Raw genomic sequence first — 13406 nt, 5'->3', positions numbered from 1 at the left:
GGTTGCATATCACCTCTTTTTTGTATACAAGATGATGGGCATATGAATCCAATTCAGGCCCCTGGTTGTTGCAAGTTGCAATTCATGATAAGAACTGCCAGCAGTTAATTGAACCTTCTCAAATTGTTTCTTTTTAAGAACTAAAAAGATTTGTGCTAAAATAATAGATGTCAAGAAGAACAAGAGACCTCGGACTTGTAAAGGATTTTGAAGTACTATTTCCGCATCCCCTAACCAAATTCACCCACATTTGGGTTACTTGTTAATGGCTGATCAAGTTTGATAGATTCACCTTCTCAAACAAGTTCTGAAGGTATAATATCAATCACTTTACACCCATTCAATGCATCACTACAGTTATTTCATATCCCCTTCCTTTTTTTTTTACCACCCCATAGCATGTCCTAAACAGAGTCTAATATAGTCCCCTGGACTGTTTCATTGCCCATATTAGCTTTGGAATCTCAAAGAAATTAAAAACTTCATAATAATCATCATTGAAGCTTAATTTCACCTAATTCCTCACACAGCTGATATCTTATTTCCCCACCCCACCCCCCCTCAAGGGATATGCAATCTGCTACGTCCATCAAAACAAATTGAAACTAAAAATATAACCAAGCTCGTTGAGGGATGGTTTATACAAAAAAAAAAAAAATCAAATACTAATAGTGGCATGACACTTGACTAAAACATTGGAACATCAGATGAAAGAATCTTCAAAATGATGCAGAAAAACACATGCATACATGTTAGACAGTGGGTTCACGTTGGATACATGCAAACAAAGAGGGCACACCATTCTCTGGAAACTCCTATTTCAATAAGATGTCATTAATATATTTAACCAGCAAGCAACATCGATTTATATCATCCCAAATACATCAAGCCAAATCCTCAAATAATGATACATCAACACCTTTGTAAAAACTTAACCAGTGTTCATGGCGGGTGTTTTATTCTGCCAACCGCCATAGGCAATTTGTGAAGGAAGGCCCACTATGGAGGCGCTATAGGCTACAATGGCATGTTTATATTGGTGGATTTCCACCGTGTTCTGCCATCCACCATTGATAACACTGCACTTAACACACTCTTCATTTTTTCACTATCTCTCTTCTTATTTCATCACACTTTTTGTTCTCTCTTCTATCTCTTTCTGTCGCTGGGTGTCCATGAACCAATTTTGTAACTTACAACATTAATCTAACTTACAGCTAACACAATATTAACTCTAACAAAGCCAAAAATATGAAAGTGAAGAGACAGGCATCAATTTATAAATTTAGAAATACTCACATTCACACAGATTACAGCAGGGATCAGCCAGTGAGTTAACCGTGCAAATCATGATTTCATAACAACAACTAACAACCAGAAGCAAGAAAACAACACCAATTTTTTAATGTTTGGTTTAGAGTCACATAATAACAAGGAACACAGCCAGAAGCTGATTTCCTAAGCAAAACCTAAATACACAAAAGGAACCCTAAATGCGACCATCCCACAAGGACTCAGTCTGAACCTTGCCACTCTTCAAGAGCCTATCGATTTCCTGCGGAGGGTTCAAGCCGAGCCTCTGAGCGCGCTCCCACCGCGCGAGCCGCGTCATCCCGAGGCAAGGTCCGTACGCCATGTTCAGGTCGAATTGCCGCAGCGCCACCTCGCTCTCCTTGTACTCATCTGCACACAAAACGAAATTTCACCTTTTATTTAGTCGCAAAAAAGGAAAGAGAGAAATGAAATTGGAAAAGAAAGAAATGAGGAAACCCTAGCGATTAGATTGACCTTCTAGGTCGGGTTTTCCGCCGTGGGATATGAGGGCCGGTGATTGGGCCGCGGCGGGAATCGGAGATTTTTTGGAAGATTTTTTGGTGGCGGTGGTTTTCTTCTGTCTGTAAAAACCCTTTATGTTTCCGGACACCGATGCCATTTCTCTCTTTGTCTATCGCTCTTTTCAAATTTGAATTTTGAAATGGTCTGAACTTAGGGCAGGGACTTGTTTGGGTTATAAAGCATCTACTTTTTTTTTGAAGTGTTAAAGCCTCTACTTTATTTTTTGTTTTTTTTGTTTTTATTTTAATGAGCATAGTGTGCCATTAATTTTTTTATCTATAGAAATATGAACGACTTAAGTTTTTTTATTTTTTGCTATTGTACCTAAATTAAAATTAAAATTTCATTTTAACAACTTCACCTTTAACCCTTTTTTTTACAACTCCTTTAACCCTTATTAAGCGAGCAACTTTTCGATTTAATTAAAAAAATTCATATAATAATGAGGATCAAAATCAATAATTTCAGATTTTTAAGAATGAAATCAATTCAGTAAAATAAAAGGAATGGAAATCAGTTTTTTAAAAAAAGCCAAAATAAAAATTCTGATTTCACATTAACAAAAAATATATTTAATCTTTCATAAAATATAAATAAAATTACTTATTTAGTATTTATAGTTTATAGTTATACGAATTTTACTTGTTATCTCTGTAAATATTTTCAAATCACTTTTGATTCCCATTGTTACATAAATTTTATCTTTTATTTTTTAGTTAATTTGTAATAACAAAAACCAATAGAATTTCATAAGAGCCTATAACAATTAAATAAGTAATTTTTCCTAAAATATAAAAGTAGATTTTTCACAGAAAGATTAAGACATTCAGGTTTTGCATACTAATCGCTGAAATCTCTATTTGCCAGTTACTCTCCTTTTTTTTTTTTTTTTTTCATTCCCCCTCAATTGATTTCTAAGATGACAAGGAGGACAGTTAACGCAAATTAAACACGCTTAAATTAGTTTCCTAAGACCACTGCAAATCCAAATTTTGAGTGCCGAAATCAAATGTCCTCAAAACTAACTCATTCATGAATCATGATCATGGTTACGATTTCTTCAACTTGGTACTTGTTTCTTCCCATAATTTTATCGTTATGCCCCATAACACTATGTGCATCAGTGCTAGAAGACCTCAAAAACTTACATCAACCACCAGATTTTAACTCTACAATTTTCTCCAACTGTCTCAAGAACCCGTCTCTAAGGTACTGCAGTTCCTCTCCGATGTTGGACCTTGATGAAATATTCAAGTTCACTATTGTTGCAAGCCATCTCTGCAATGAGTCAAAGAATCCCAATTGTGTGGAGTCATTCCCCAAAGTTGATCTTAGAAACCGACCAAACATTGCACCTCTTTATTTGTCCTTCGATTTCTTTTGGAAGTATTGCCCCTTAAGCATTATGTCCATTGATTTGTCAAACAATTCTATGAAGGGTGATTTTCCAACTGATGTTCTCTATTGCACTCAAATCCAGTCTCTTGATCTAAGTATCAATGCATTTTCTGGTGACATTCCAATTCAAAGTTTCTCTCCCCTTACCAACCTCACTTTTCTCAACCTCTCCTATAACTGCTTCTCAGAGAGTAAACTCTCTGATTCCCAATTCTTCAAAAGGTTTAACTCTTCTAGTTTTCTTCATTCTGGTGCTCTTTTGGATCAAAAAAGGTTTACAGTAAAGGCTATTTTTCTATTGGTTGGCTTTCCCATCCTTGTCATTTTGATGGTAATTTGCTTTTTATGGCTTTGTTTCCAAAGGCCTGATTTTCTACCAAGTAAACTTCAAAGAAGTAGGAGGTTTACACCGGCAATTCTAAAGGCAGCAACTAATGATTTTTCAAATAAGTATTTGGTAGGAAAGAGTGATGTTGTTCACATCTACAAAGGGATCTTGAGAGATGGTACTGAAGTGAAGATTGAGATGTACTGGGATGATATACCGAGGGATAGTTACCGTAAATTTGTTGAAGAATGTAAGGTTCTGTCTAAGTTACATCACAAGAACCTTGTTAGATTTCTGGGGTGGTGTAGGAGCAGAAAATTCAGGGCTATTATAACTGAATGGACAAGAGAAGAGAATGTTGAAATGTGGTTATCAGGGTCAGGTCCACCATGGAATCATAGACTGAAAGTGTTAATGGGAGTTGTTGCATGCATGCGTTATCTGCAGGAGGAATGGCCTGAAGTTGACTATGAACTCAACACAAGTAGTATTTTATTGTCTGACAATGTGGAACCATTGATTTCGAGGTTCAAAGTTGGAGATCAAAACAGCAATCGAAGAAGTAAGAATAATAGACAATTGTCACATAAACACTATTTCTTCCCTTGTGCTGTCTCTTCCTTTTTCTTGTTTTTATGGCATGCTTGTTAATTGGTATTTTCTTTTATATTGTAGAGATACATGGGTTTGGAGTATTTCTTCTAGAGATGATACTAAGTAGAAAGGTTCAAGAGGAGTTTGATGGAGGTGATGCTGGATTTATTAGATTCATGAGAACCCTTAATCTTGCAGATTTGAAGCAGATGATTGATGAGAGAATGAAAGTAACTGAAACAATTTTTCATCAAGTTAAACAGGCATTGTCTCTAGGATTAATGTGCATAGACCAATCAAACAGTGACAAGCCTAGCTTGGCCATGATATTTAACACTATAGCAAGAGCCTACAAGGCTAGCCATGCTTTGCCATCTGCAAATCATAGATTTAAGAGACACATGCCTGTTCAAACCAAATAAGTCGTCATATCAGTATTCAGTGGACATTTTCTTCTGAAATATTTATCAGAACAAGTGTTGTCATTGTTCTCACTTCCGAGTTGTTATTTTGATAATTTGATTATAATATATTCATTGTTAAAGTAATGTGATACATGTATTTTGATAAAACTGTATGTAGTTTAAAATCTAATGCCGGTATAGTATGTTATAAACCATCACTGATTCACTGTGCATACCCATCCAAATCTTTTTTTTTTTTTTATCAACCAATTTTAGTTGTTAGTTTTTACTAGAATGCTATATAGTGAAAGGATTCAAATCCACCACTTTTCCTCTTCTTCTCCCTTCAACTTTTAAAGCCCCTTTCAAGTATCAAACCAACCTATAACTCTTTTCGAAACTAATTCGTGGAATGCACAGTCATACCCATAATTTTATTTTTTTTAACTTTTGTTCCAAAAGAATGAAAAGATGATCCATAATCAATTCATCATATTTATTATTTACACATTAGTTTCTCTATATCGTTCTTACACCGTTCATGTACGAATATCAAATTTCATAACAACTGTTTTTCACATTAGTTACTTATCCCATCTTTCTTATAAAAGTGATAACAACTGTTTTTCGTGGTTTCTAGTAAAAAAGGACCAGAGGGGATATTTGTTTCGTATTGATTTTTTACTAATCCAATCTTAGGGTCAGAGTAATTTTGTCTTTGGAATAAGTACTTACTCCTAATATTTCGTATACCGAAATAACTAACCAAATTTTTAATACCTTTGCATATACTGCTTAATTCTGATAAATGGTTGCTATAAAGAATTTTATATTATTAATTAATAAAAAATCATTTTTACAATAATTATCACAAAAATCAATAATTTTTTAAAATTGACGATTCAAAATTTCACATTCACTGTATTCTAATTAATTTTTTATTTTATTTTCCATGCTGAAGAATAGCTCGACACAAGAAGACTATGGTGTATTTCCTTTCCTCATATTCTCTATTGAGCACGAGCACTTTGGGACTCACAGCTTCGTACTTTTCTTCTTTCTCTTTCCCCTCGAACTCAAAAATAAGGTGCATGGACGCCGGCGGCTTAGATTCCGATGGCCGTGAATTCAACACCGCCGAGGACATGTGGAGGGAACAGGCGGGTGACCCTAGCAAGAAGACCCAGTGGTATCGCGACGGCGTCTCCTACTGGGAGGTACCTCTCCTCTGTTTCTCTTTCTTAATGGGTCTTTGTTTTACAAAGAAAAGACATGAAATTTAGATAAGTTACTTTCAGGTTGCAATTGATATGCTGTTGTTAAAAAAAGTTTGCTTTTTGGTTTGTCTGTATGAGCAGGGTGTTAAGGCAAATATGGATGGGGTATTGGGAGGGTTTGCAAATGTGAACGAGCCTGACATAAGTTGCAGTGAGGATTTCTTGAACATTCTCTTGTCTGAACGTTTTCCTCCTGCTGCTGATGCTAGACGCCAACCACTTGTTGCTCTTGGTACACATTCTTTGCCTCTTTGTACTTGAACCCCACTTCTGAAAACCAATGTGGTTCTTGGTGATATAGTTTCATAGACTTTCTAATCGAATGAGATTTTAGCTGGGGTTTTACTTTATTTTTTTTTCCTTCTTGGGAAAGATAACTATTGTGTTTTAGACTTTGTTTCGTTTGCACTTTCTAGGTGTTTTTTTTTTGCGACATGTGACATTTGGTACCTGCTTTTGATGAATGTAATGCAAGAATTGCTTTGAATAGTTATTTTTTGTACATTGAGGATCTAATCAGCAAGCTCTTGAATTTCAGATTGTGGTTCTGGCATTGGCAGAGTCACCAAAAATCTGTTAATAAGATACTTCAATGAGGTTTGCCAGATTTACCTTCTTTATATATCTTTTCTGTGAGTCAATCTTCTGGCTTGCCATTCACCAAGCATGTATTGTTCTTTTACGGTTCTTAACTGAGTAATTATTGTTGGCGCTACAATTCTAATGAAAAGTCAGTGGAGCATATGTTGTTTTGATGTTTACAATGCCAAGAATATTTGGTACTTTTCTTGTCTGGGATTATGACGTTCGTGACATTTAAAGAGAAATGCAATGAAATTAACAGGAAATTTGTTTTTAGGTGCTTGATTGAATCTATTTTGGACCATATCTGATGCAGACCAGAAATATAGATGAACAGAAATAGGAATAAACAGAGGAAAAGGAAAGGAATTGAGCATATATTATTGATGAAATAAGAGAAATAGCAGTAGGGGAAACCTACTACCCACAGAGCCTAGCTCCTCTCTCAGCAAATGGATGCATTCTCTGCCTAACAGAAGGATACGCACAATCATGAATAATCCCCCCTCACTCACCCCCACGTCCCTCTATAACAGAATACCTCACCAACCATCCTCACTCTCTTTCTCTCACTACCACCTCATCATTCTCTCTCCACACTTTGGGCTTATTTACTTGGGCCACATCCTGCACTAGGGGCCTATCAATATCATTCCACTTTGGTTGCGCTACCCTTGTTATAATTTAAGCCTTCTTTAAATGAACGCATGCCCTAGTTTGGAGTTTAAACAGCTAGTAGGGTATTCCCAATCTACTTAAACCATAGTGGTGAGTAGCTTCTATTTCTATATATATTTGAAGTGTACTGCTGGTTATAAGCCTACCCAGCTCCAGTTGTATCAAATTTATTCATGGGGTCAGGGGTGGGATCAACTCCACTTAATGTGTAACGATCCAGGCTTAACAGCTTCTGGGATATCAAACAGTTATCCTATTTAGAAGGGTAAGGAAAAGAAGCAGGGATTGTGATATAGAGCAGAATCTAAAATACATGGGTTTGGGTTATGCTTATATGGATTTGTTGTGTCACAACGGAGGTTAACCTAACTTATAAGCAGGTCATGCTAGCCTTTTAGGTTGAGCTATATAGCTATTCTGGATGTGTTCAGGCTGACCATTTTAGTGTCACAGCCCTGTTCTAACAACAAAAATATACTAACTTGAACATGTTCCATTTAAATGCCTATCAATTATTTAAGTATCTAAACAGTGCATTTTAAGTCCTATCTTTTCTAGCTTTTACTAACTATATAACATGAATTGTTACCTGTTTTGGTTGCTTGCTTGCTTCTGAATTATGATATCGATGGCCTTACCTAATACCTGATGTCAATGTCTGCCCCTCTTTCATTCTTTGTTTCTCTAATTTAATTTAATTTTTTTCTTATGACTTGTTAGAGATAGCATTATCTTTTATCTATTTTGTTGCCATTGGTGTGCCCATTGCATTTATTAGCCTTTCTTACATTTGTCTATAATTTTTTTCTTCTTTAAATTCAATCTGGAACTATTTGATGCATGATATTTTAGAGAAATGTTTAAGTTCTAATTTTCTTATTTGTTCTAAAATTCAGGTTGATCTTCTGGAGCCAGTATCACATTTCTTAGAGACTGCACGTGAAACTTTGGCTTCGGGATGTCAGACAAATTCAGATATGCACAAAGCAGTTAATTTTTACTGTGTTCCTCTTCAGGTGTGTACTTTGTCTCCATGTAAAAGACAGCATCTTTCTTTCATTAGGTTAGATAGTTGATATGATATGGGGTGTGAATAGAGTGTGGAATTCACATTGAAACATTTCACCTCCCTGCCTTATATTCCCATAGAATGAGTAAGAATAAGTTGGTCATTGTGAACACTATTTAAACAACAACAGCTAACATAACATTTTGGAGAGATATTACCGTCTTCTGAATGATTGTACAATCTGACCCTTGACATGTACCTATACAAATTGAGATATTGAATTGAATTAGACACTAGCCATATTACAATGGTGTGCATATGCAACCTGGTGCTATAAAGCCTCCTGCCTTGTCCAACCCTTCCCTGGACAACCGCACCCCATCCCCGGCAAATTCTGTCTCTGCAAGTAAATAACTACCTGGAAACTGGTATTATCATCGTTTTTTTATTGAAAAATAGGAAGAGTAGCTTTTCTTTTATTTTTGAGATGTTACTTCAATAGTTCAGACTTTTAAATGGATCTCTGTATTATGTTTTTCTTTTTAACACTCCAGTTATTTCTTTCCATATTTTTTGGCTGTAATGTGCAAGCAAGTTTTCACAGGTAATATTGGTATGTGGTTTACTTTTATGAACTCTCATATTTAACAAATAAATAAATATCTGGAAACTTGCATTTATCTTCATAGAGATGTAAGCATTGAAGCAGCTGCATATTAGTTTAAATGCTTGTAGAGTCCTTTTACAATACTTATAACAATCCAACTTCAATGTCTTTTCCGCCTCCCTCTATGTAGTACCTACTCTCTCTTCTGCTCCCAAAATAATTAAGTAAATATGTATTTTCTGGCCATTCGTACACATGATAGTCTTTAGTAGATGCATTCAATTTAATGTGGCATCTCTGGCACTTTTGATATTTGTCTGGACTTTCATCATTTCAGCACCACTATTTGCCCATTCTTCAGTAATGTTATTGAGCACCTCTTGCTTTACTTCTTTTAGGATTTTACACCAGATACTGCAAGATATGATGTAATATGGATTCAATGGTGTATAGGTCATCTTACAGATGAAGATTTTGTTTCATTTTTCAAGAGTGCAAAGGTAACTCGTCCATTATTTGGTTAATATCCTTTGCAGATCAGGTTATTTTGTTAATTGGGAGTCAAGGATTACATTTAAAAAATTTAATTTTGGATAAGGAAAGGTTCCACACAATTAAGTATATACTTGAGGCTTCAGCTTTCTCTACTAATAATTCTTTAGAATGCAAAGATGTGGAGTGCATGCTTGATAAAGTAATCTATTTTATTGATTATTTCTGCTCACCTATGATTCAAATTTTTTGTTTTGATTCACATTTGCCATATATGTGATTTGCATTTGCCTTGGTGCTTGCTAGTAATGTACAAGTCTTGCATTATTGCAGTGAATGAGATTAGATAGTATGAAACTAGCCACCATTTCTAAAAGCATGTGTTATATATACAGCTATCCATTATGAAGGGATATTCCATTTCTATACTATCAAAAAATATTCTCATACTTGCAACTAAATATTTAAAGGGATTTTTTTTATAGGCTAAACTGTACCTCTTATTTGCAATTTGGCTATGCAGAAATATTTGATAATCTGAAAGTTTGTATATATTTTATCTTATCACTATTAAATATTGACATATGCATTACTATAGGTTGGCCTCAAAGCAGGTGGATTTTTTGTCCTGAAGGAGAATATTGCCAGATCTGGTACTTTCATCTTTGTTGCATTTCTGTCTTTCTAATCATACTGAATTATTTATTTCCTGCATTTTATTAAACTAATAAAATTAGTTCAGGCAGCTTTTCTGAAACCTATATCTCAAACTTAACTGTACATGGAGAGTGCTCCTAGTCTCTTATGGTGTTCCCCAAATATGGCGAGTGCTGAGCAGAGCCATGAAGAACAATGCTTTATAGATGGGAGTTGGAGCAACAAGTTTAACTTTATTAATTGATGTTAATATGTTAGGAAAGCACCACAAATAAACTTCCGTGGAGTGGCTAGTTAAAGAGATACCATGCAATACATGGAAAACTAATCATATTAGTAAGTTTTTGATCATTAGCTTTTTTGAGGACAGAATAAGTTAATTTTAAGACACGTCAAAACTTTTGTCAACCAGTTTCAAGCACAGTAGATTGGAGCTCAAGATTTTAAGGAACTCGGATGGGAATAGCTTTGTGGAACCCAGATTATGTTTTTCTCCTTTCTAAAGAGTTCATTTGTAACAAGCTTAAAGTTTAGTAAGTTTTAGTTTGAGGAGCACTATTAGAATATCTAATGGATATTGTAGAGGATTTTTAAACACTCTTTGGGGTGTTTTATATTTTTAGGGTGTTTAAAATCAAGACTTTTCATCATATTGGCTTCCAAAGTCCAAACTGTGGAGAGTGGCTCCCCTTCATAGACCCACCTAATTACATCCTCTTGGAAACTCCCAAATACTGTCTTGAATGATGTCAATACAATTTAATTTTCTTTGCTGTCATCAATTAATTTATCCTTACACCTTTCAGTTTAAGTTTGGACGTTTACTTTATGGTTTTGCATCTTTGTTTTCATGCTTTGTTCCGTGCAGGATTCGTGCTTGATAATGAAGACCGAAGTGTTACAAGATCTGATTTGTACTTCAAAGAGCTATTTTCTCGTTGTGGATTACATGTTTACAAATCAAAGGTAAATTGCACATGCTTTTACTTGGATTCTTTATGATATTTCTTCACATTAATGGAGATATTTTGAACAGCCTTTTGAAATTTTCAACATGGTCTCTTACTTTCCTATGACAAGGAGGATACGGACATGACTTCAAATATGGTGATTGATGAAAAATCGTATCTAATGTTTCCTGAAATGTTACATTTTATTATCTGTGCTTCACGTTATTATTCTGCTAGTAAAAGATATATTTCCACGTGCTGATGTCCTTCGTTTATGAACTTTTCAACTTTTTACCATAGGATTCCTTTGATGTCCTTCACGCTATGTGATATATATCCCTCATATTATTTCGAGTCTTCTATTTTTCTACTTGCCTTTCACCATTCCTTTTTTAGTTTCACTACTGTTTTCTAAGGTGTTGTTTTGTTCAATCAGGATCAGAAAGGATTCCCCGAAGAATTATTTGCTGTGAAGATGTATGCATTAACTACAGACCCTCCAAAGAAGGCTCCCCGAGCAAAATCCAAAACATCAACTAATAGACCTAAAACCATTATGTGATCAGGTTTTCAATTGCTCTTGAATATTCTTCGTAAACCATTTTTTGCTTCCAATTGGGAGATCCATGTTGTATATTAGGTATTGATTTGTTTGAGTCATAAGCCATTAAATCGGCTTGTATGTGAAATGCAATTTTCCGTTATCTCAGCTACCCAAGATTATCTAAAGGCGAAATTTTGAGTTGTTTTACTACCATATTGATGGGAGTTATTGATGAATCCTATTCGTGTAACATCTCTACTAGTAAGATAATTTTTAATTTTTTTCTTACCTCTCTTTTTCTCTCCCTTCTAAAAACTCTTCATTTTTAGCGTACCTGGTCCTACCTAGAAACCTCCGATTAAATTGTTCATCAATGTACTTCTCTTATTTTGATGAAGGTTGATCACTATACCTTAAAAACCGAACTTGATTTTTGGTATTAAAAGAATAATACAATAATACATTAATACTATACCATAATATAAACTGTTATCGAAAAAATATTATATGTACTTTTTATATATAAAAATGCGTAATTTTTTATTTATCGATCTGAAAAGTACAATCTAAAACCAAGTGGTACAACAATGTGGCGTCATTTCCTTGGGAAGCCATCAAGCTACTATGGTCAATTCGCGCAATGAATATAGGTCAAGTTTGTACACTCTCAACTTGGGTTGTGATCTTATGGATATAGGTTTCAATGGGACAAAACGTATGGATATAGGCAGGTTCTAATGCTCTTTTTTTTAAGAAAAAAGTAATTTTTAAAATATAAAACGCGTTTTTGACCTACACATATGACGAAAACATTTTCGTGCTCAGATCAGCGCTTATGTTTAAATAATCTGCGTACGCATAAAGTGGCGGCATTAAAACTTTTATTTATTCTTTTTTTTTCTACCACTAAAACTCTTATTTTAATTAGCAAAGCAACGCAAAAACTATTTGAATTAATATACCTAAATGTTTATGAATCGCTAAATTTCGAAAGTAAATATTTATTTTTCAAAATCCTTTTCCATAAATTGATAAAAATAAAAGATTACTTTTTAAAATAAATCAAGTCTTGTATATACTTTTTTTAAGGATCTTGTATACTTTTTTTTTGGGTGAATAGGATCCTGTATACTTAATTAATTAACTACCTGCATTAATTTAACTATTATTTTCTCTAATTTTGCATATTATGCCGTTGATTTTATGAAGTAAAGAAATAGTATTTCAAAAATATTATTTAAAAAGTTGGCATATTGATTTTAATTTGATTAAGTACTTGTGTGGCTCTCCTCTTCCCACCTGCACTTAATCAAGTGTCTTGTTAAAATTTGTTGTGGAGGTAGTTTTAAACTCGTCCTAGATATCATTCAAGATTTAGTTATATAACAAAAAGTAATAATACACATACATCTAAAAATTTTAAATACCTAATTAGCATTCACAATGTTTCTTTATTTATTTTTTCATGTTCACATCATAATATTTAAATATTTATGTTTTCTTTTTCTTTTTCTTATTAAGTGTAAAATAGTATATTGGCTGTCCATGAATGCTTTATAGAAACTCGGCTGCATCAGATAGAGAAATAAACACTGTATGCTTCCCATTAGATTAGCCATTATTATTGACTTTATTAAAACATAAGACACACATGGATTAACTGCAACATAAAACCACGCGTTGAATGAAAACACGTTATCCATCCATAGAATATTGCCCAAACCAAAGTGCAAGCTCACTAGCTAGCTATTAAGTGCAGGCTGGAAGAGGAGAGCCACACAAGCACATGTTATTAACATAAGAAGACACGTCAAATCTTTGCAAGTTTCCACCCTGCAGAATCTCACCACACAGATTATTAAAACTCACATTCAAATGGTGCAAAAACTTAAGCGTAGCTAGTCCCTGAGGTAGCGTCCCATAGATACGGTTGTTCCTTAGATCCAAGTCGAAAGTGATTCGGACGAAATTGGACACTATTGATAAGAGATGAATGATTTTGACTTTTAATTTCTTATCCATATAAAAAAGCCACTTCTTTAATTATAAT

The 13406-nt window shown here is 34.3% G+C and overlaps 3 protein-coding genes across 4 annotated transcripts; 2 read left to right on the top strand and 1 right to left on the bottom strand.

Annotated features, from left to right (window-relative positions):
* Window positions 1-1252: 1252 nt before the first annotated feature.
* LOC114412621 (DNA polymerase delta subunit 4) lies at window positions 1253-1998 on the bottom strand. Its single transcript, XM_028376585.1, has 2 exons — window positions 1789-1998; window positions 1253-1683 (listed from the first exon to the last, which is right to left on the bottom strand). Exons 1-2 carry the CDS (start codon window positions 1931-1933, stop codon window positions 1490-1492), a joined length of 339 nt encoding a protein of 112 aa, XP_028232386.1. The 5' UTR covers window positions 1934-1998; the 3' UTR covers window positions 1253-1489.
* An 883-nt stretch (window positions 1999-2881) lies between these two features.
* On the top strand, window positions 2882-4578 carry LOC114411327 (LRR receptor-like serine/threonine-protein kinase FLS2). Its single transcript, XM_028375039.1, has 2 exons — window positions 2882-4124; window positions 4238-4578. The coding sequence occupies exons 1-2, from the start codon at window positions 2882-2884 to the stop codon at window positions 4576-4578; spliced, it is 1584 nt and encodes a 527-aa protein (XP_028230840.1).
* Window positions 4579-5506: 928 nt separating this feature from the next.
* Window positions 5507-11640, top strand: LOC114412620 (alpha N-terminal protein methyltransferase 1-like). Of its 2 annotated transcripts, XM_028376584.1 has the most exons (9): window positions 5507-5777; window positions 5919-6069; window positions 6376-6434; window positions 7994-8113; window positions 9112-9213; window positions 9804-9858; window positions 10731-10828; window positions 10899-10969; window positions 11249-11377. In XM_028376584.1, exons 1-8 carry the CDS (start codon window positions 5544-5546, stop codon window positions 10956-10958), a joined length of 879 nt encoding a protein of 292 aa, XP_028232385.1. In that variant the 5' UTR covers window positions 5507-5543; the 3' UTR covers window positions 10959-10969; window positions 11249-11377. The 2 variants fall into 2 exon arrangements, with proteins under 2 accessions (XP_028232385.1, XP_028232384.1); XM_028376583.1 differs by lacking the exon at window positions 10899-10969 and having other exon boundaries at window positions 5509-5777; window positions 11249-11640.
* The last annotated feature ends 1766 nt before the right edge of the window (window positions 11641-13406 follow it).

Source organism: Glycine soja, chromosome 5, assembly GCF_004193775.1.
Source record: "Glycine soja cultivar W05 chromosome 5, ASM419377v2, whole genome shotgun sequence".
NCBI lineage: Eukaryota > Viridiplantae > Streptophyta > Magnoliopsida > Fabales > Fabaceae > Glycine > Glycine soja.
The sequence above is the reverse complement of the archived record's forward strand: the minus strand, read 5'-3'. Positions and strand labels throughout refer to the sequence as shown.